This window comes from Pterocles gutturalis, unplaced genomic scaffold (assembly GCF_000699245.1).
Source record: "Pterocles gutturalis isolate BGI_N339 unplaced genomic scaffold, ASM69924v1 scaffold570, whole genome shotgun sequence".
NCBI lineage: Eukaryota > Metazoa > Chordata > Aves > Pterocliformes > Pteroclidae > Pterocles > Pterocles gutturalis.
Window position 1 is genome coordinate 1 of NW_010142970.1, and position 23,933 is coordinate 23,933.

General features: G+C 39.7%; 1 protein-coding gene across 1 annotated transcript; it reads right to left on the reverse strand.

The window, feature by feature from the left end:
* Positions 1 to 8,836: 8,836 nt before the first annotated feature.
* On the reverse strand, positions 8,837 to 20,557 carry LOC104469820 (ubiquitin-associated protein 2-like; the record flags this gene model as incomplete). The annotated part of the gene is made up of 5 exons (XM_010084526.1): positions 8,837 to 8,914; positions 10,631 to 10,784; positions 14,636 to 14,746; positions 16,369 to 16,446; positions 20,417 to 20,557. Coding segments are annotated over 5 exons (562 nt in total), but the record flags the coding sequence as incomplete, so codon positions are not given.
* Positions 20,558 to 23,933: the final 3,376 nt, after the last annotated feature.

The following is a 23,933-nucleotide window of genomic DNA, read 5'->3' on the forward strand; positions in this document are numbered from 1 at the left end:
CTCTGCCACGTCCAAACCCTAGGAGAGAAAACACCATTTAACAGCAACAGCAGAGGAGCCGCCAGTCACTAGTCTGTCACATTAGAAAATACTATGCTTGAAGAACAAAACTACCACAGTCAAATATTATTTACTTCCCGAATTTCCTCACAGAATAACTTGTTTCCCTAACATATGAAAGTAAACCACAGTTCATCTAAGGCTATGTGTTTCAGCAGAAAAATTCCTTGCTATCTTTTCTGTATCTAGCAAAGTAGCTTCAAATGCCAAGAAACGGACTTACCTAAAGACCCATCCCACATGAGACTGCTATTGCCAAATCATTAGACGTTGAAAATTTTGTCTCTACTTTCCAACTCTTGCCTAAGATGATCTAGGATCCCAGCATTTCTGCATATCCTGATCTCTCAAGAAAGTCCCTGTCACTCCTTATCTGTGAGGAGAAAGTTTAAACACTCCAATTGTTTCATTTTCTGACTCAGCCCACCTGTCCACCCCTACCCTCCTGAGCTTATGCCAGCCTCCAACCACATACTTCTTCTCCTTCACCCTTACTCACAGTTACTGACATGAAAAATACCCAATTCAAACTACTGGAACAACTTCCTTGTTATCACCCACAAGAATATCGATTTCTATTTTAAAAACAACAAACATTTGTTGCTTCCAACTTCAGTTACCAGCCTCAGTTTATCAGCTTCTTGATACAGTGAATGGCTTTATTTTTGCATGTGGCATATTTCTACAGAGATTTTTTTTCTCTCTCTCTTTTAGGACCTCAGTATCTCAGTCTTTTCCAGTTCATTGTTTTTTGGAGGAAGACTAGGAATATTATTTTTCTATTACAAGAACAGGAAGAGGTCAAGAGCTGCAGCCTAAGCAATGTTTATTTTAGCAACAAAATTATGTGGTAATTATAAGTCACCAAGCAACTACAATTTTACCAGAGCACAAAAGATATAATCCTAAAGAATCTATATACTCATCATCCAAACATCAGAATTACCCATGATAGGCTGTTTTAATTTGGATCAAAATTATCCCTTACTTTCAGGGGCCCACCTAAAGTGAGTAAGAGCAGTACCCCCAGGGTATGGTAAAACTACTTCAAGAAGTTCCTGTTTTAATGACTTTCCTTTCTCTCCCCTCGCCACTCATTCTTCCCCTTGCCCTTGTTCACTGTCCAAGTTTCAAAAGACTTTTCTGAACCTCCACAATATCTACCACCTATATTTCCAAGGACTTCTTAGAAGCATTAAAATAACAGGATAGCTTTACCCACATTTTCATGAAAGAGTTTACCCATATCCTACACAAAATTAAAATTGCCAGCTACAGAGGAATCACAGAAAGCCACATAGGAAGGATTCCCATCCAGCAACACACAGAATTTTTGTGGGACAAGAACACAGAAGAACTGAAGTCTGACAATAGGTCAGGCACACTATCTCTACATTTTCCCATCTTTGCTCTCTCTTCAAAATTGGTTGGAAAGAGGACAGACAGAGCTTAGGAAAGAGGTAACAACAGCTGCAACCCAGCAATCACCATCCCTCTTCACCAGGCCCATATGTGGAGCTGTGTTCTTTGCTCTGCTATAAACAACAATCCCTCAGACCCCACTGTACCCCACTGTATGTAACTTGGCCTCTGAACCTCCCTGCTCAGCCTACCTATTCTACTGCCCTTCTCTCCTTTGTCCACCTAAAATCCGCAATCTGGGAAGCTGATGCATGGCATAACAAGGTTGTAGCTCTCAGATGCACAGAAGACAGCGCACTTCAGATTATCTTTCCACCCAGTAAACAGTCTTTTTTAAGAGTAGAACCAGATAAGTTTACTTGGGGACACTGTAGGGGCCATCTATGTAATAAGTTTACTTCCTACAGCAATCAATACAGCATTAAAAACCATTTACTAATGATGCACAGAAGAGAGATCAACAGTTTTTTGACAAGCTCAGCTATGAGACCAATCGGGAGGTGTGAATCACAGAAACAGTCAAGCAGAAATATTTTTGAGTGAGGCCAACATCAGGTACAGAGAAACTAGCTGGAACAGCTAGAATGAAAGTGCAAATAGATTTTAGAAAAGGAGGGAAGTCTCTCCAGCCTTCCAAGTGCAAAAGCTTGAAAGAATAACCTTAGTATGTTAAACACAAGATGAAGTTTTAGAAAGCGAGGCATATATAAGACAATGTACCAGCACAGACACAACAAACTACTGGCTAAAACCAGCAATAAGAACCTCTAGCAATTTTAGAAATTGTAGAAATTACTAGAAAGAAACCATGCTGTTCCTGAAGTTCCATGCACAGTCTTAGACAAGACTTGCTTAGCCAGCAAGGGGGTTTTTTAATGTCAGATCATTTTGAAAGTTGATTACAAACTTGAATTTCAAGTGGATTCCCTTAACTTCATAAAGCTGTGTCTATGCTTTGTGTCAAAAATTAAGTTTAATCAACAAATGCAACAAAAAGCACTCTAATGGAGACAAAAGGGAAGTACCAAGCCAGTGGAGTTACAGAAAGCACTAACTTCAAAGCTAGAAAAGACACAAAGAACTAATTCAAACTATGGGACAGCAAGTACTCACCACTGAAAGACCACCCTAACTCAGACACAGAATCTCATATATCATGGTCATGAGACCCAATAGCAACCTACCAGTACCTGAAGGGGCCTACAGGAGAGATGGGGAAACACTCTTTATCAGGCAGTGTAGTGACAGGACAAGGGGTAACGGTTATAAGCTGAAAGAGGGTAGATTTAGCTTAGACATGAAGAAATTTTTAACTGTGAGGGTGGTGAGGCACTGGAACAGGTTGCCCAGAGAAGCTGTGGATGCCCCATCCCTGGAGGTGTTCAAGGCCAGGCTGGATGAGGCTTTGAGCAACCTGGTCTAGTGGGAGGTGTCCCTGCCCATGGCAGGGAGGTTGGAACTAGATGATCTCTAAAGTCCTTTCCAACCCAAACAATTCTACGATTTTATGATTCTGTTAACGTAAGATGCCAGTGGGAAGGGTTGATATTCTCTTTGACACAACCAGATCACTAATATATTCTTAACTTCTCTAAAAGTTACTTCCTTCATCTGACAAAATTAAAAATACGGCCTTAGGAGGCAGTCTTCTAACATAGAGAAGTTAGTCATGAAGCAACTATGAATGCCCATCAAGTACTTGCAAATGTTCGATGCTTTTTAACAGTGACTAAAAGGTTGGTGAGCAAATGGGGCTTCACACTGCCATTCAGAGCAGGGAGCCAAATTCTAAGCATGCAATCCCAGAGTAACTTAAACCTATTCAGATGAGAACTACTACAACCAATGTCTTCCTTCCAACCAGTGACCATAAGCTTTGCCCTCTTTCCTGCACTGAGAGTTTTGCACGTACCAGTGAGTGAGCACAAAACCACTATCAGAAAACAAAATTATTAGTACACTTTAGGATCAGCTCTCCGAACGAGTGCCCTGCTTCTTAAATGTCAGAAAACTAGTCACCTTTACACCAGAATAAGCCACCAAAACACCCTGTTGTCCCCAGCTACCATAGTGCCTTCCCCCTTTGTTTTTTGGCTTGGTTAGTTTAAAACTTAGATCAATCCTCTGATCCAGTTCAAGTGCACCAGGAGACAGACTGGACCAACTCCTCCCAGCAGTAATGCCAGTTTACGCTTGTAATGTAAAAAGTATAGCTCTAACACTACTCTAAAAAGATATGTACGTATGGTTTAGATTGCAGCGGTCAATGTTTCAAAAAAAAATTTTTTTCCCTGGGGTAATTCACAATCATCAATTCTTCTATCAACATTTTTATCTACCCACAAAAGAGAACAAGTGACTTGGCAGTAGCTCATTAAACCTTCTAGTGAGTCTAAAGGAACAGATTTTCTTACAATCAGTCAGCATGTTGAGCACAAAAGCAAATGACAGACATCAGGCAAAGAACAAAATTACTGCCCTGCCTCATATAAACCCTCATAATATTTCCTCACATTCCGTACACTCGGATCTACAAACAACAGCCTGAAGTATCAAGACAACACTGCTTACCCATTACTGTTCCAGGAAACCAGGACTGGGGAACTATGTTTAAAGTTGATTCTGATCAACATTCCACTACTACACCTAGCCAACATAATTTAAAATGCTGAACTATTTAAAACACGGATTTGCTTCCTTTAACATTGTAACCATTCAACTGTGTATTGCTGGGTTTTCTTCCTGCTCTCCAGCACATTCTCCTCAGCTGACTAGGCTACATTACCCATTGCTTATTCAATTTACATTTTTCTTTTCTGGAATGAATTCTAGAAAAGTCAACACTTACACTTGGGCAGGTAGTAACATTTTCAGTTTCCACTAAAACCCATTATGTGTTCAAAACACCCATAATCACACAATCCAGTCTTCACTCTGGTACCATCCATGCATGGAAAGAACTGTTCATCTCATTCACAACTTCTCTTCCTCCAAGACAAATGGACACTACATGGGAGCGTGGGTGTGCTGGTTTTGTCTGGGATAAAGTTAATTTTCTTCATAGTAGCTAGCATGGGGCTGTGTTTTGGATTTGTGATGGAAACAGCGAAGATAACACAGAGATGTTATAGTTATTGCTGAGCAGTGCTTACACAGAGTCAAGGCCTTTTCTGCTTCTCACCCCACCTCACTGGCGCGCAGGCTGGGGGTGCAAAAGGAGTTGGGAAGGGACACAGCTGGGACAGCTGATCGCAACCAACCAAAGGGATATACCGTACCATAAGACATCATGCTCAGCATATAAAGCTGGGCAAGGAAGAAGGAAGGAGGGGGATGTTCAGAGTGATGGTGTGAAGTAACCGTTATGTGTGATGGAGCCCTGCTTTTCCAGAGATGGCTGACTACCTGCCTGCCGATGTGAAACAGTGAATGAATTCCTTGTTTTGCTTTGCCTGCATGCACAGCTTTTGCTTTATTTATTAAACTGTGTTTATCTCAACCCACAAGTTTTCTCCCTTTTACCATTCCAGTTCTCTCCCCATCCCAATGAGGGGAGTGAACGAGCAGCTGTGTGGGGGTTATTGCTAGCTAGGGTTCAACCACGATAATGAGAAAAGTGTGTAGTACCACAACTTGGATGGGCCTAGCCCATTAACTTAATAGCCTGTTCTGTAAAAAAATCAGTTTGCTGAGCTTGCAAACCTAAATTACTCTACTTGAACAGAGGTGCTTTATTTCAAAACTCAGATTTTCACACTGACATGTTTAAATTAGATGAAGACACTTTAAGGCTAAGAAATAGGCCTAAGAACAGCTGAAGGAAAAGAAAATGCAGACTGGAAGGGCAGGCAACACCCTAGATTTGTGCTTATCTCTGACTACACAGTAGACTGAACAGCCCTGATATCTGCTCTGGAAATGCAAAGCCAGCCATCCTCCCAGCAAACACCGAGATGACAGAAGCTTAAGCCTTATGAAAAGATATGGAGGCTAAATATAGAAATTTTGTACTCTAGGTATTCTGTACTACCAAAACAAACACTGAAGTTATATTTAATAATTCAAATCGCTGTTGTCTTATTAGACATCATAAAGTGAGAAGTACTGGATCAGTTTTATATACTTTACGTATTCTAGTAAACATTTTTAGAAGCCCGTGCAGAAAATTTTCAACTTTAAAGTTATGTTTGAAAGAAAATAAATAACTCACATTAAAGCTAAATTCTGGTTAATCTCAAAAAAAAAATTAAAAAAAATTACATGACCCACACAGCTTGCAGAAGCAACTAGAGCAAAACTAAACAGACTTTAGGTTGTGACCTTCAGAAGGTCTGCTCTACATTCCTGTTTTAGAAAAACCAACATCCTTATCAATTGTGGCAAACAAAACCCAAAATATATCCTGTGCCAACTGTGCTAAACTTTTACAATAAGGAAATGTCTAGACATGCCATTCTGGTTACAGAAGCTCAATTTTTTCAAGGATAGCATACTTCTATCTAAAAAACATTAAAAGCAAAAAGAGAGATCAAGAATACAAGCTGTACTATAGTCAGATATTTACAAAAAGGGAAAACTGCTTTGCTTTGTTACACAGCTTGCAGAAAAAACAAGAGTCTGAAACACTCCTTATCATGCTCTTTTAAGTTCAAAATTAAAACATAGTATTTTTGCCTTTCATTTTAATTCCTGTTTTTCTATTAAAAAAAAATAAAATCCCTGTCAGCATCTACTTTTATGGCATGCTCATGTTGCTCTGGAAGAACGAAGAGGAAGAGAATAGAGGAAAAAAAGTAAAAGTCACAAAAGCATTTTTACTTTCGAAACCAGAATTGCTACATGTAAATCTGTAACAATTTCTATACTGAATCAAGTTCAAAAGTTCATCTACCTCCTATCCCGTTATCAGCTACGGTCAATTAGATATCTACGGAAGAGTGAAAGAACTGAAACCACAGTGCAGTTTCTGTAGACACTCTCCTGGTCTTCAACCATTTGTGGCTCAGACTTCTTCAGCCAAAGATAATGTACATATATCAAAACTCTCAGTGTTTTTTTCCTTTTCTTGCTGTGCTTCTTTTTTAGGATTAAATTGTCAAGTCTGCAAATTTTCAGCACCCACATCATCCTATTGAAAGGAATTTCTCAGGCTAACTACATGCATGAAGAACCAAGTCTGTAAGTTCATTTTGAACCTGTAACGAACGTACTGATTTTACTTAATATTCCCCTCATTTACATACTTGCTTGGAGTGACCAACAGATTTCTCCACAGTACTTTCTCTGCAAAAATTTTACAGAGCCTTACTATATTCCCCTTCAGTAAACAGCACATTATCTTCCCTGTGTCAATCCCATTTCTGCTATTGTCAGTGCATATAATTTCTCAAAATTAGGTTGTTCTACAGTGAAGCAGTAATATGATGGCCCAACAAACCTTCCCCTAGAAAGCAGCCAGTAAGATAACTCCAGCCTGAGAAGGTAGCTTAAAACAGGGAGATAGTGCATTGCTCAGGTATCAGCTGACCCCCGATTTTGTATTCAAGGCCTAGATTCCTACACACACACTCTGCACAAAACAGTTCCAAAAATGGTTCTGTGGTGATTACCAGCAATCTATACACTTTCAGCTGAAGCACTTTATCCCACATTTGACTATTATGTGTAACAGAAAAGAGAGACTACTGAATGAAATGGCAGAAAGCTTTTTATAATTATTTCTACTAATATTCAAAGAAAGAACGTCATGCATCCCTAAAATACTGAGAAGTAAATTACACAGCTTTATACAACTCCCTGCAGATTTCAAGGGCTAGAAAATTCAATTAGGTATTTCCTGCCACAGAATACACACGTTTGTAATATAATGATCCTGAAGTCATTCAACGGGTTTATCACAGACAGTTGAGAACACTTCATTAAGATACTCTGTTCACACGAATATACTGTCTAAAGTATTTGCTAGAGAGTTACAGTAACACTACGTATATTAAGTCAGTGAACATAAATTTGTTAAATTTATTCCTGTTTCTTCAGTCAGATACGCCAGTATGATCTGATGATAAAGTGCTTTGGCTTGAGACATATGATATTCATCTAGAGAGCTACAGCATTACCAACAAAAGTAGCATAATGTTCAGCAGGTTACAAAGCAAAAAATAGACTGTATTTGAAACAAGCCTTTAAGTTTCACTCAACAATCTAAAAAAAATCCTACCTTTATATTTGAGTACAAAGGATTATTTTATAAAACAAATACTGAAAAACCTACATTCCATCTATTAACAGTGTTAACATACCAAAAACTATCTATGAACTACAACACACCCTTCCCTGCAAAGGTACATCTCTGCACACACCATTTGATATTTGCTGATTCACAGGCACACGAAGTCACTCACACAACCCTCTGGAAGATACATGTCTTTCCATCTTTCCACTCCTTCAAAATGCAGATCTAGAGACAATGAAGTTGATGTGTCTAGTTTTGAATGCCTCGTTACTGGACATTCCAACGAGAAAAGTCCTTTGAATTTCTCACGAGTCAGACATTGCTTTTTAAGTCTGTTAGCTCTGCTGTTCACTTCATCAATTTAACTCATTTAATACCCACTTCCCCACACAATCTGTGCTGTACCTATGTTACTCATTTTCATTCTTCCTGCTGTAAGAAAACACAAGCCTCTTTCCACTCCAACCCGTGAAAATTCAAAGCAACTACACATCCCTTGATTCCACATCAAATCCATTATCAACATCTTTCCTACCTTTTCTACAGGATAGGATCAGAGTTGTACCTAAGACTCCACAGTATTCTTTTCCACAGTGCTCCTCATCAACTCTTCCATACCAAATTCCTTCTCTTCCCAAAAAGCATTTAAAGTGGCTTGCACTTCCTCTGATTGCACACCATAACCAGACGGCAAGCCTGACAACCGTATCCAGCCCAAAGAACTGGCAGAAGGACCAATCCCTCCCCAAGAGCCCTACAGATGGAATCTTGTACTCTCCTGCTGCCAAGGTACATCCTGAGGAGCCCAGTGCACTGCCACTCACAGGAGGTTAGCACAAGTCAATCTGTGAAAACAGCTCCCATAGCCAGAGCACACCAGCCTGCCGCACAGGAAATTACCATAAAGGTGATTTGTGTGAATTCTTTTAAGTTGTTCTGGGACCAACACACAATAAGGGGTAAGGGAGGGGGATGTACCTAAATGAAAGGTGGCTGAAGTGCTTATGGAATGAAAAGACAACCAACAAATGCTTAAAAATGAGAGTTTAAAGAAATAAATAGGAGAGTTCGATTTCAGGACACGAAATCATTGCCTGTCCCACGCCAATGCCACCATCTCACCTCTCCCACGACCACGTTTCCCACGGCCTGAAGGCCTGTCTCCTTGATTGTTGTCCACTCCATTCTCTTCAGCTCTAACTGTGGAGAGAGGAAAGCTTAAGAGAAGCTTTAGAGATTCACACGAGACAACATAGCCATCTGATTAACCTGAACACCAAAAAAAAGCCAAGACTTTAAAATGGGCTGGTCAACAGATCTTTGTCACCTCTCTTCTTCCAGAGACTAGCTACAAGCAAGTTATGTTTACTTTGCACTGGACAATCAGGAAGCAAAATATCTAATAAGAGAGAAATGTCCCTTAGCAGACACACTTCCATTTTTTTGAAAAGAAAGTGCAGTGTTATGCAGCCTACACTCTGAAATTAATTATGGCCTTTACGAGGTGGGAAATACAGCTGACTCATACTGTGCTTCCTTGATAAGGCCCTGGGTGGCAACAGTGAAAGAATAAGGGCTAACAAAGAACACCAGCTCTTCTCCTGTCTGCCCATACCACATCCCTGTACAACCAGGGAAACTTAAAAGAACTCTCCTCTGCATTCAAATAAGAGAGATGATGACCAGGTGAAGGTCATTAGAAAAGCACTGCAACTTAACTACTTTGTGGAAAACTCCTGAGGAGGTACTCTGAAAGGTGTGTGTCTCCTTGAAGGAAAAAAAAAATTATTAGCCACTTAAAACACTGCTGAGATTTTGTACTGCACAATTTCTACTAATGGCAGCAACAAAATCATTAATGATTGGACATAAAGATGGGAAGAGAATATCAAGGTTCAGTAACCATCTGAAAAATCTTAAATTCCAGTTCACAGAAAGAGACAAGCAGCATCTGTCTCTGGCAAAAATTTTGCCCCTCACTTTGATTTTCATGGATCCGATTTCAATTTGTACTAAGCATAACTGCAAGTTTTATTAATATTTTTTCCTATCCTGATGTTACTCTATTCTACAAAGATTCACAATGTCTTCACTGGCACAATATTTGAGTATACTCCAATAATGAATTACAAGAAAGGGCTAATATTGTAAATACTTTTCCTGCTTGTAAGTGAAAAGCTAAACGTATTTTTTTCATTCCAGTTTCTTTGCTCATCTATCAGTGTTGTCTACGGCCCTTACAGGCAATGTATACGGCTTTGATACTGCCGAAAAAAAATCAGAGAAAAAAGCAATGTGCATCCAATGGTGATCTAATGTGATGCTACTTAACCTGGAAACATTGGTTTGGTTTTGTACAATGTATTATTGCACCTGTATAAACTGTAGCAAATTCTTAAATGCTTCAACTCATGAAGAATTATCTCTGCTGTAGAAACTCACTTTTTGTTGGTTTATGTGAGTAATATATGCTAGGGATTAATAATGATCCCAGTCTTTTCATTCCCCTTATGAGAAGGTGAGAACATCCTCAGGTTCTCCCACTCATAAAAGGAGATGGAGTCAAAGCAGGATAATTGTTTCACTAAAAGAAACAAAAAAGTGTATCACCTGTGCAGCAACATACTTGCTCTCACGCATTCTTACAAAGACTCCACTTTAATACTGACATAAAGAACGTCACTTTTACAAGATCAATTAATCAAAAAAGGACAGAAATTTAAATTGTCTCTGAACAAGCACAGACCACCCCAAAATCAAGTCATGCAAACCTGTCACACAAACAAGTTATGATCCCTCTCAGTGCTGAGCTGCAGCTCAGACGGACTTTACTCCATCAAGCATTTGCTCTCAACTCTGCCAGTTTCAGCTGCAAGAAAAGTATCTGAATCTTTAAAAATTAATCCCTATACGTACATTCTCGGCCACGACTGCCTCCTCTTCCCCGTCTGTTGGAAATTCCCCGTCCACGACTCACTTCTCTGTCCCCTCGTTTTTCTCTGTTCTCCTTGTTTTCTGAACTTTCCTTTCCAAGGCTTTTCTTCTTTCCCCCTACAGTCTCCCAAGAAGTCTATTTGGGTAGAATAGAATTAGATACAAAAGTCAAACAGAAGAGACAGCTCTCAATGCATACTTCCACCTCATACCCCTCTAGTTCATGGAAAAAAAGGTATTTGGATAACGTCACATATGTAAAATCTTGCAAACTAAACTGATGCAAATGGAAACACAGGCTGTATATTTGGGAAGAGATGAGAAAGAAACAAGTTTTAGAAGTTGGATTGCCTTATGGTATGTGAGAATCCCAAATATTTCTGGCTATAATGGACTTCTACTGGTTCAAAGAAGCCCAGATATGACGACAACACAGAAAATCTGTGAAGCAATAAACAGTTTCCCTCTCAACTACCTCCATAAAACTAGCAATGGAGCATGCATAGAGCTACCTTTTTCTCCCAAGGAAATTAAAAAATGCTTATAAGCATCACTGAACAAGAGACTGATGAGAATAAGTATGGGGCCTAAGGGGGAAAAAAAAAAGAAAAAAGAAAAATCATTACCAGATGTACTAGGACTAAAGGAACCAAGAGACAGAATGGCACAATAACAACATGGGAAAATTGGGGCCATGATAAGACAGACCATCCATTCTTAAAAGCTACAGCTCATCACACACAACAAAATACAGGAAAAACTATGTCTAAACAAGACAAGGAACCAAAGTCCAGACATCAGGCTTCAGCTTTAATATTAAACTCCACCTTTAAAATAAATTCAGGGATCATACCAGCTCCATAGGAGTATCTGTAGGTGTTGAAAATAAAATTACTAAAACACTTGCTAAGAATAGCACGGCACCTCATATGTTATGCAATCGCATGGTTAGTCTACTAAGCCACAATTGCAAAGCAAAGAAAAAGGATATCATTTGCAAACCATTAAGATGGAAGATATGTTTATATGTCCCCATCTCTAGAAGCTTACTGTCCAGGTAAGGTATTTAAACAGAAAATTTGCATATGCAAATATATGTTATCAACTGTGAAGCACTAAGCCCATGACCTCTGACAAGCACCTGCATCAAACAAAAAAGGTTGGCTATATAGTACTTTTAGGTTCTGTCCTCTCTCTTCTCAATTCAGGCATCAGCAACTCAGAATCCATCACAAGGTAGGCAAGGACCAGCTGTTCTACACTGCCTAGAACTGAGAAACCTAATGCTACTGTGAAAGCAGGTAACAAAACTGTTTACAAGTACAAAGTCAATGTTTCACTGCCTCCTTTGAAAGAATAAGTACTAAGAGAATGGTTACACTCTCATTTCTTGACAGGATATAGGTGAGAAAGAAGGCTGAAATCACTTTTCCATTACATTTCCAGTATAGAAGACTACACCACCATAAATAAGCCAAGTTAGGTGAAGAGCAGACAGCACAGATTAGAAGTACAAACTACGCTTTTGGGCAACACCATGTTATTTGTGCAACTGAGAACTACTGTTTCCTCCAGTAACTATCATATGGCTTCACCTGCTCTAGCCTGTGTAACTGCATTACACACTAAAACACTCCTAGAGTTTTAGAGACATTTCACAGGAGAAAAAATAACTACATTGACAACTGAAGAACCCAGTCTATATAGTTCAGAATGCACTACTTTTTCACTCATGGGCATTGTGCCAAAAGATCTTTGACCATTTTAAGAAATACCCAAAAATGGATGATCCTGAGAAGCTTAAGAGGAAGCTGCCTCTGCTTAGTAAGGTTTTACATGACTTGGGAAGGATCAGTGAAAGGACAACTATGAAAGCATCAGACTCATGCCTTCCCACAATACAATTTTGCAGAAAGCCTTGAGAAGCTGGGCATGTCCTTTAAGACAGAGGATTGTGCTACCTCTGGGCACGGGAATCCATCACAGACTATCAAAGCTGCCTGTTTTTGTAAGGGAGCTAACTGATAACAATTTCAGGTGACAATGCCTGAGGTAACCCAAATGACAGTTGCAGGCCTAACCTTCAAAAATACAGACCTTCTTGCTGGCCTAATCTTAGACGGAAAGAAGAATAATTTGAAAAGTTTCCTTTGTTCTATCTTCAAAGGTTTAGGAAGTAAAATACGGTTGGGCACAAAATGGATCTTATGCTTGTAGGAAGTTAACAGAAGTCTCAGGCAAAGAAGCATGTCCTTGTCTACTCTCATCCATAAGCCTCTATCTGTCCAAAGTCAGGCCGTCACAACTGTTGCAAGTGAAAGGTCTTCATAATGACTAAGTCACACAGCATAAAGCCTCTAAAGATCACAGCACTAAAAAAAAGAAAGAAAACCAAAACTGGTAGAGTAACAAAGAAATTATAAATAGACATTCTAGCTGTCACTCCTTGCTCTTCCAATTCCTCAAACTGGATAAACAGATCTTCTTCCAAATGAGGTAAATAAAACCTTCTAATGAATCAAAGCAGAGCAAAACTAGAAAAAGAGGTTTGGGAATCTGCGTTCAGAACTAGTAGTACCTCTGCTTCCAACTTTACCTTAAATCCACAGCTAAATTGTTCTGGAGTACAATGGCAACAAACCCTTTAAGTTGGAGGCCCATAAGCTATAAAGAAGAATAGATTTCTTCACATCCTTCACTTAATATCCCTTCCTCCCTGTGCCCTTTAAGTTCTCTGTACTTGCTTCTGAGTTGTATTTTGTCTACAGAAAGCAGTGGGTTCAGATGTACTTATCAAAAGAACAGAACATATGGATATGTTGCTTCTAACTGATAAATGAGTTCAGAAAGTTTCTTCCATGTCATAACACTTCGTTGAAGTAACAAAGCATTTAACGTTCTCTGTCAACCAGAATAACATTTTCAACTAGAAAAGGGTAAATATGAGAAGTATAGGAGAACACGAAACCAGCATATTATCAAAACAGATTTAAGTGAAGTGAGACACCCTCTTCTACTCCCAGCTTGTCAGATCACTCAGTATAATTCTGTGTTTCAGATTACCTCAACTCTTACAAATGAAAAAGGGATATAAAAGAAAGTCCCCTCAGTCAGAACGGTATGTGTCCTAGATATAGGGTGTGTGGAGGACTGAGTTTCCTCATTAACAACAAGCCAGAGGACACATCCTGACAAATCACAGGAAACACTGTATGTTCAGCATTAAAAAAGGAAATCCATGTTTCTTTCCCAATTTAGATGAGATGGAATCTAGTTTACTGCCTCAGATAAACTGTAAGAAGTCCCTCCAGTAAAAACTTCAATCACAGTAAGATGTATTTTCCTGATATATCTTGGGATTAAAAATTGCTCTGTGCAACATTATAAATGGCATTACTTGTTGTTATATACAGATTGTTTAGTTTCCTTCTGGTTTTCGATAAAGTAATGCAAATAAGCAACACAGTGAAAGGAGCAACTGCTTGGTGTATCCTTTTCTGCAACTAGTAGCATTGTTAATGTAACATTCAGATACAGAAATCTCCTCCAACTTCAATACTGGCAATGCACACCTACCAAAGCTGCATGACTTAGTATCTGCCTACTCTGTAGCTTTATAAAGATTGTGGTTCATGGTAAACACTTATACTCAGGTCGCAGGGATGTGGAGGTGCTGCAGAGTAACTACAAACATTGCAGCAAAAACCAGGCCTGTGTCTGAAAGAGTACCAAGTTCTGCCACAGAGTAAAAATTGTTGCATGTAAATGAAAGCCAGAGGACTCTGCAAGAGACCAGCCGAACACCCACAACATTTTCAAGATTCAGCCTACTTGAAGGTACGTAAGCTGCCCCAGTCTCCATTTCCTTCAAAATAATTTGAATGGAGACATGGAAATTGATAGGTTCCAAAATATGACTTTCCCAATCACTTCTTAGAAGTACAAAGATTCAGCAAAGAGTGGTTTAATATGAAAGTAAAACCTTACCGTGTCTGAACTTCCTTCCAGCAGTATGTTGATTGCTCTGTTCACATCCCCATTACAATCATGTAGTGCCACTATGCACTCATCCTGGTTTTTCCCCGTTACTTCCATGAGCTGGCAGTAAAAGTCAGACATGTTAAGATATCTAATTATCACCATAAGAAAATAAAAGTTAGTAGCACCACAGATTCCAAGCAAATGCATAGCTACTGTGTCAGAGCAAACTAAAATACTAAATCAAAGTATCTGTGTTTACAGAGATGCTTGGGATTCAGACAAGAGACAGGATGAAACACAAATTAAATGGTAATCAAGAAAGCACTCTCTCACACCTTTTTTTTCCTGTACACTTGCAGCAAATCCTATCAACCCAGAAACAGCAATATACGAGGGTAAAGATGTCAAAGACCAGGATAGCTCCAGTACTGTCCTCTCTCCCTCCCCACCAAACATCCCCCTCTTCATCCCACTGTGTGAAAACAGACATAAAGTACGCCATGGCAAAGAATAGATCCATCTGAAAAAATATCCAGACTACGAAAAAGGTTATTTTTCAGACTGATCAGCTCCCTCAATCCATTTCAGCATAAGGCCACACAAAAGGCATAAGCAATGGCTGCTTAAAGGAGATGTGGTACTGAATTATGCTCCGTGAGCCTGCGGTGCATCTCCTGAGAAGTGTGGGATGGAAACAGTCTGTCATGGGACACATCCAGCAACTCCACCCAAAGAAAAAAACTATATGAGCTAGAAATACATATGCACAATGTAAAATATTGGAGATTCCCTATGCAAAACTTAATTCTTATCCTTCCTACTGCAGCAGAACTACAGGCACTATTATGATGGTCCTCAGGTTTCAGGAAGTACAAGGCTTCACTTCTGGCACAGCACAGAACAAGTTTACGACAAGAACAAAAAAAAGCACCCAATAATGCTTCAGAGGAAGTTTTACAAAAGAAATCAAGGAATTTGCTCCTCTGCTGCATTAATGCATTCACACTCCTTCTGGGTGTACTCCTAGATTCTTCATGAGTTGTCACGTGTTCACTAGGACAAAAATCACAGACACCCACAGCAGAACAGGGACCTGGATTCTCAGTACTGCTCAAATTAATGGTCTCAGCTGTAACTGGCTATGGAAGCTCAAGTATCTGCAACCAAAACTCAGCATGGTAGAGGAAATGGTGTGAGATTTCATTTTCACAGTGTAAGTCTATCATTTTAATGCATACACAGATCTGACCAGTCAGATTTTTATTTTTTTTTTTAATAACACTTCAATTTAGCTTTAAGCTATGATTACATTTTTACTTTTCCTGAAAAACAGCCAAGATACTAGGGAACTCAGTTTACACAGGTGACACATTTTCCCCATATGCATGTACATGTGGACAAGCTCAATGCACTCTTTATTCTGACAATACATTAAGCATCAGCACCATACTAGAGAGATACAGTCTGGAAGAGACATCAGCACAGACGACCTTTAGCTTAAAGGCTTGTCTACAAAGGAAAACACACCAGCGTAACTATACAGCCAGAGCTATATTACTACACAATTTCTTGTAAACAGACATTACAGTGCAATAAGAGCACGTTTTCCCAGTTAAACTTACATCCTTCTGGAAAAGGTTTCATCTAAATCAGAAACAGACGCTCTGGCTCCGAAACGTAAGCCAGCTTTGGAGCACCTTACTGCAGGGCATAAAAACTCTATACCATAAGAAACATACTTGTTTCACTTTATCTTCAAAATCTGCATCATTCTTATCGTAGATCATCTGAGCAAGGCGAATCTGTTCTGCTGTTGCCTGAAAAACGGAAACATCCAATAAAGTACACAAAAGGTAACAATATACTTTTCAAAAGTATCTCCTAGCATCACTAATGTTTTTTCTCCAGATTCTCAAAAACAATATACACAACAAGCACAGCAGTGCTGTGGGGAAAAGATTAACATCTCCTCAATGTCTCTCTTACAGTTAAAAAGTTATCTGAGATAGAAGCAGTTTCAACACGTTCTAATGTGTTTGAACCACAGTTAAGGTCACCACATAGACAAGACAACCATACAATAAAATGGAATTTACCACAGAAGCCTATGCTTTGATATTATTACTTTTACTTTTATTTAGTATCTACTACTCCAGAGTTATAGTGTTATCGTAACAAACTGGCAATTGTATTTCTAAATTAACCACATCTCTAATGATTCCTGCTCGACTCCAGTTTTATGAGCACTTAAAAAGAGACTGAGTCATGCCTCAAGATTTTGCCCGTGAACAGCTGCACTTGTTTTCTTTATAATGAAATACTGGTCTCTGAAAACTACTAAAGAATCTTGCTATTGACAAAATATTTGGTGCTTCTGTAATGTTTCTGGACCACAAATCCATGCTGGCAACTTCTCCAAAAGCTGAAGGACTAAAAAGAACAGATGCAGTAAAGCGCGATAAATCCGAACAGACTATGGGCTGCCCCAGGAAAAGCAATTCAATGTTGCATCACACAGGCCACTCTTTATAAAAGTGCAGCATTTCCAGTCTACTTGAACAGCACTCCCATGGAACTACCAAAGATAACTCTGTTCTACATGAACCTGGACCTAATTTGATTTCTGCTGAAACAGAAGAGGCTTGCATCGCATGCTAGAGAAGGCTGATACTGAAGAGACAGGACCCAAAATGCAAATTGATGTGCTGTAGAAGAATTCTTCATTACGAAGGGGACCAGCTCATCCGCTGAAATTCTTGATAGAAAGAATTCATCCTGGGCAGCTGGTTGAAACTCAGCTTTCAAAGTCTCACTTCACTTGCACATGAAATTCTGTGTCTCACAAGTTCAGACTTAATCAGCCTCAAACTGCTTTGCTTTTGGAGTTTACCATACATACAAGCTCTAGAGGAGGTCACCAAGTGTAAATGCAGAGAACAGTCTAAGAATTACTCCACCGTACAACACCAGCTGCTTATTTTCTGAGAAGTTACTGCAGCTGTCCCAGTTCCTTGAGGGAAGAGACATTTGCTGCACTCAGAGGCAATGTTCCAAGACAATCAGCATTTGTAACGGAGTTACGTACTCTGTGCTACTCCACATTTTCAAAGTGTCATGCTGACAGCTTCATAAGTCAGTTGGTAACACAGAGGAGAGACTACTCTGGAATTCCCTGTGCCAGCCCTGGTGCCACCCTCCACGAAAGCCTCCCAGTCAGTGTGGTACTCTGCGACTGAACTAGCTCTTGGTGTCTCCTGACAGCTCAGCAGAGAGAAAAAACAAAAGGTCTGCTTGTTTCAGGAATCAGGCCTTGTCGATACATCTTCTTGATCTCATTTCAGTGTCCTCAGGCCCACTGCAACTTCTACGCTAGTGAAGAGATTTCCTTTAAAGATATCTAGAGTAAAAACATTCAGACAATGTAATTTCTGTAGAGACATGACTGCATATTTAACCAGAAACAGGAAGCCATTAAGATTCATTTTTTCTGTAAACCAGCTTTTTTGCAAGTTCACATTGTGAGACAAAAATATACCAATTTTACAACAACATCAAATGTGTGACAGTATCTTCACTTTCCCTGTCTAAGGGCAGGGCTTAGAAACACAAGTAGGTACAATATCGCTAATATTTATGCCAGTTAATTACACTAAGATGAAATTGAAGATTCTGAAGAAAAGACAACAAACAACCACATGTGTTTACCACACAAACACCAAATCATTGCCAAAAATGTTTTGGGTTTTTTTTTTACCAGTGAGTAGTTCTTAAGGTACCACCATTACAAGTAACATTGTAGTATCCTATGAGAGTATAATTAACATTTAATTGTGACTAAGAAAACAGTAGCATCTTAAGACAGCTAAAACTTTACTCAACCTAACAAGATATATTATCTTTGCAGCATAATAGAGTGAAGGAAATTTTTAACTAACAGCTTCAAACTAACAGAAAACAGAAGCGTGCAGAATACAAAATTAAGTGACAGTAATATCTTATTTAAAAAATGGTATATTTACTATCCAGAAGCAATGCAAAAGAACTGTGATGTAATTTCTTAAATAATTTAAACCATGATCAATGTGATATTATGACAATGAAATCTCCATTTGGGAAAGCAACATTATTTTACATTCAGAAAAATGAAACAATGGTGATTAAATAGTAAAATCCCACATATTTCTGTTGATCTGTAAAGCCTGACTAAGCAGGAAGGTCCATCTTTTATCCAAGCAATAAAAAACATGATGTACTAAAATGTAACTGCTGTATATTTAATAACCACCTTTTCCACTCAATTGACCATACCAGTACCTATTATGCAAGAAGTAGAACAAGCGGACAATATGCAGAAAGAGGTCTGTAAGACACCTAGGTTGGTAAGGTACTCCAGCAACACTCAGTGCAACTTCCCACTGAGGGCACATCCCATCAGAAGAGTTGCTCGGGGCCACAGAGAGATCCCACAAACCCTCTAACTCATGACCATGTCCACGGTGAACATTTTTTTTCCTTTTAATAGCTGTAATTTCCAGTGTTCCAACTTGTGCCATTGTCTCTCTGAGAAGAGTCTGGCTTCACCTTTTCTATACTCTTTCATGTGGTATCTGAATAGAAGATAAGGCCTTCCGTTGCCTTCTTAGGCTAAACAAGTCCAGCTCCCTCAGCCACCCCTCATTCATCCTGCGCTCCAGCCTCTCAACCATCTTCACAGCTCTTCAACGGACCTGCTCACATCTGCCAATGTCCGTCTTGTGCCAGGGAACTCAAAACTGGGCAGAGTACTTCATTGCTGTCTTGCAAACATCAAAAAAGGGGAAACCACCACTTCTGCCAACCTGCTCGCTACAAACCTGCAACATTACTTGTTATAAACAAAAAAATTCAACTTCATCTGTTGAAAGTCACTTTCTAAACTCACACATTAGCATGAATCACTACCGTGCAACGCATTGCAACACAAGGAGGTAAGGGCTTCAGCTTACATAATTAATACTGCACAAAACAGAACAAGAGCCCCTCCATGTTAAAGATCAGTCTAGAAAAAAAATAAAAGACCCAGTGGAGGACCTCTAGACTGATACGCTCTCTGCCAGCAGAGAACTGAGGCAATTCTTGAATTGAGCCCAATTTTGCAAAGTACCTGACAAGAGAATAATGAGTTGCCAGGAGCAGAGATATTTTGCACTCTCGGTAACCCAGACAAGCACACAACTTCACTACACTGCTGCTGAGAATGAAGACATTGGGGTAAGAGCTTAATTTCAATCTCACAAATAGTCAAAATAATTTTAGTCCACTAGTGGACAACCATCTTCATTTCACTTTGTGAGGACACTGCACAAGGAGTTTAGGTTTTGTGACTGGCAGATATGCCTAATCATGCTGTAGAACACAGCATGCATCTAACAAAGCTTTTCCCACCCACCCAAATTCCTCTATTGATCAGAGATCTTCTGGCAACAGGAGGCTGGCATATGGAAGAGCTGAGAGATGAGGATACTGAGGTCACAGGACAGAAATCCTGACACAGGCACAGGCATAGAATTCCTCACTGATGGGAAATGTTGATGAAGAACACAAAGCTCCTTTAGAGAAAAAAATACAGGAATAACTTAATGCTGTGCTGGATTACCAAGCAATTAAAGAGAGTCATCAAACATACTCTTCCAAAACACACCATGACTTTTCCTCCTGTCTTTTCTCAGTTTTTACTGACTTAGGGAAGAAATGCGTATCATTACATACTCACTTTCACCTCAAAGAAGATTACATAGTATCACATACCTGTACTACTTGTTTCTGTGGTTGTGTTGGCTGTGTGGTTGAAATCTGTGTTTTGTCCCGAGTGCCCCGGGTACGTTCACTGCCCACCGAAGTCATCATATACAGTATATACAAAACAACGTTATGTACAAAATAGAAAATCTGGAAAAAAAACAAAAAGAGCATGAGTTAAGGCAGGTTATTGATTCAATACCCAGATAATATATAAATACAGTAGCTTGAACTCTTCCTGCCTTTACCGTAAACTCTATACAGAGACTCCTGATAAAGCAGCTTTAATACACCATTATTTGATTTATCGCAGACTCTACAGTAAAGGGGAAAATGCAGTGGATAGAAAGCATTTTTGTCAGCTGATTGGGATCTGTCTAGATCTGTACTTCCAGACAACATCTAAATCCCACAGCTTTTTCCACTTATTTAACATACAGACTTTTCTATGTGCTACTCTGACAAAATTTCTTTCAGCTCCAGCTGTATCACTGTTTAAATTTCTCTAATATCTGCTGCCTTGTTTTGATGCCTGGAATTTAACCACTCTCAAACCCACTCAGAATGCTAACACAAAAATCACAAACCAGGCAGTTCCTCTCTTCCCTATCATCAAACTGCTTTCCTGCAGGTATACAGAAGTCATTGTCAACACCCACTCCTCTCATTTATAAGAGAAATTATGATCCTTGCCTTTACATCCAGCCTCTGTAGCCAGTGTTTTTGTTTTCTTCTCCCTCATAATTACAGAAACTACCTATTATCCTGCTTTAAATGTACCTTTGTTGTATGACAACAAAGAAGCCCCAAACCCCACCCCCACCCCCACCAGTGCTATCCTGTTTGTGGCAGTCATCTTTCATTCTCATTCATCCTCTAGCATTTAAATTACTTTGAAACAAGAAATTTCTTATTCGTCCTGTGTTTGTACAGCATCTAACACAATGCTAACTGATGAGCAGCAGCTGTGATAACTGGAAACATATCTCTCAACTGATCAGAATGGTCACAGTCAACTGCCTGGTCTTTGTCCCCATGACACCGGGATGTAAAACTGCAAATTTAGAGAACTAAGGACAACCTACAAGTGGTGCACCTGGGCAGGAGATGTGCAAACAAGCAGCAAAGCACTTCTACTGCAGCCCAAGTGTATGAACGTGTCTCAGCATGCAACTTGTCAGGGCAGCAGCTTTGGTGCAAGCTGGCTAGTACCGAGTCCAATTCATAACAATGCTCAGATGAAAACTGAGCAAACTGCTGTGATTGCAGGGATGAGAATGTGTTCAATACGCCACTGCTCACTAGCACTCACAAGTAATGGGTACTCAACAATTAAAGCTGCAATGAGATGCTACAGTTTAAACATCGATTCATGATGCTCCATAGCCTCATCTAGAATCAAAGACAATTAACCCCAATATAATCTAAATGCCAATATAATCTAAATGTCTTCTTCCCTTTAGAAATATATTTTTGTTGGCCAAAATTAAACCCTGACATTGAATTTCTTTATGTGCTAGTTAAAGCATTCAATAAAGTCTGAGAAGAAAGCATATTTCTATGAACTCTTACATATTTAGCAAGAAAAGACCTGCCTTTACCAGGAACTGACTGTAGTACGAGCTGAACTGGAACACTGCGCTTCTCTGGCTTTATACTACGAGTATATTCACCAAAACCAATCTGTCTCCCAGCCTCTTAAGGTAGTCTAACTTTGTTGTATTCTAAGTCCCAGAACACACAGGCCTTCAGAGCACCCTAAAAGTCTGATACAGTCAGAACAGAGGTAATTCATGGCAACATGTGCTAGGGAAAGCAAAACATTAAATAGATGTGGAGACGCTCTGAACAGCAAGGTCAACACTTATCACTGACTATCTGTTTATAGCTGTCCACCAGTATTTTAAACACATTATGGACAGTCTACAGTTGAGTTTGCAGCAGAAGTTACTTGTGCTCTTTATGCTAAAATCTGCTTTATAAGCCCTGTTGACTGTATTGCCAATGTCTGAAAAACTTAAATTTATATAAACTAATAATGAGTTTTTGGTTGGTTTTCGGTTTGGTTTTTTTGGGGGGTGGCCAGGGAGGGGTTCTGGGTTTTTTTAAATACCAGTCAGCTCATCACAATTTGAACCTAGCACAACGAACAATGAGAAAAAGCCCTGACCAGTGAACATAACAGCAAGCACTAACTTCTCTGAAAGACAAGCTAGTAGTTTCAGATATGATTGTCTGGAATTAGCCCACTGTGATTAAACATATGTTGAGAAATCATAACTATTGGGTTTCAATTTGCTTGTCATTTCTGAATTAACATAATGTTTACACAGATTCTGGTGCCTAGAAATTCTTACATACATTTCACTGCTATTTTCTCTAATTTCACAAAAACTACACAAAATATTGCAATTCACGTTTTGGACATGAAGGCAGTACACACACATTAAAACAAAGAGTTTTCCATTTGTCTATAAAGCACATACTGAACTATAGCTTACACTCCTGATAGCCAGGCAACCTATGGTACCCAGAGGAGTGTCTTTTCTCCCTCTCCTAACATGTATTTTAAGTGCCTCTGTGACACAGCTGTTTAAGCCATGTTTGTTTTTCAGGATGAAAGGATACTTTAAGGAAAAAGGCAGGCACACAAATATTTGAAATGCCCCTAGGGAATGGAGTGGCACAGCAAGATCAGCATGCTGGTCTGAACTGAGCCAAACAATCTGAACATAGAACAGGATCTTTAAAGAAGATCCTCATCTTGCTAACTGTGCAGCCCCACAATTTGGCAACACGTCCAAAGCAGAAAATCAGTGAAAGTGAGAGCCTCTTCCTGGCAGCAGTGTGGAGTCGCACTTGCTTCAGACAAGTGTGGAAACACACCCTTAGTTTGACATTCCCCATCAAGCCAACATGGACACGTGTAATGGGTTTGCCCTCGGCTGGGGGCCAAACCACACACCCATTCACCCAATTCCCCCCCCCACCCAAGGACAGGGGAGAGAATTAAAGGGGTAAAGTGAAAAAAGGACTCGTGGGCTGAGATAAGAACAATTTAATAACTAAACTACAATAATATTGAAAATAATACTATATACAAATATACAAATGAGTGATACACAGTGATACTGTCCCCTGTCCACAGCTAACGATCCTGGAGAAGGGAGAGTCCCGAAACTCATGGAACAGAGATAACAGTCCGAGCGTCCCAGACCGAGAGCTGGCTGGGGCGTGAGGGCGGTTGGAAGGCCTTGGGAGAGCGATCCAGAGCCAGAAGAGACCAAAACCGAAAGGGCCCCAGAACCAAAAGGAAAAGGGCCGATCCTCCGGAAGGGTCCTCACTTCTATACTGGGCATGACATGTATGTCATGGAATAGATTATTGGTCACTCTGGTTCTCAATCTAGTAACCAAAGAACAAATCCTGGGCTAGTAGCTGGGGCTGTGCCCTCCCAGCCCCACCACCCTGTCTGCGAAGAGCAGAGGGGCTGAAGGTATCTGCCCTTGAGTATCCTGGCAACAA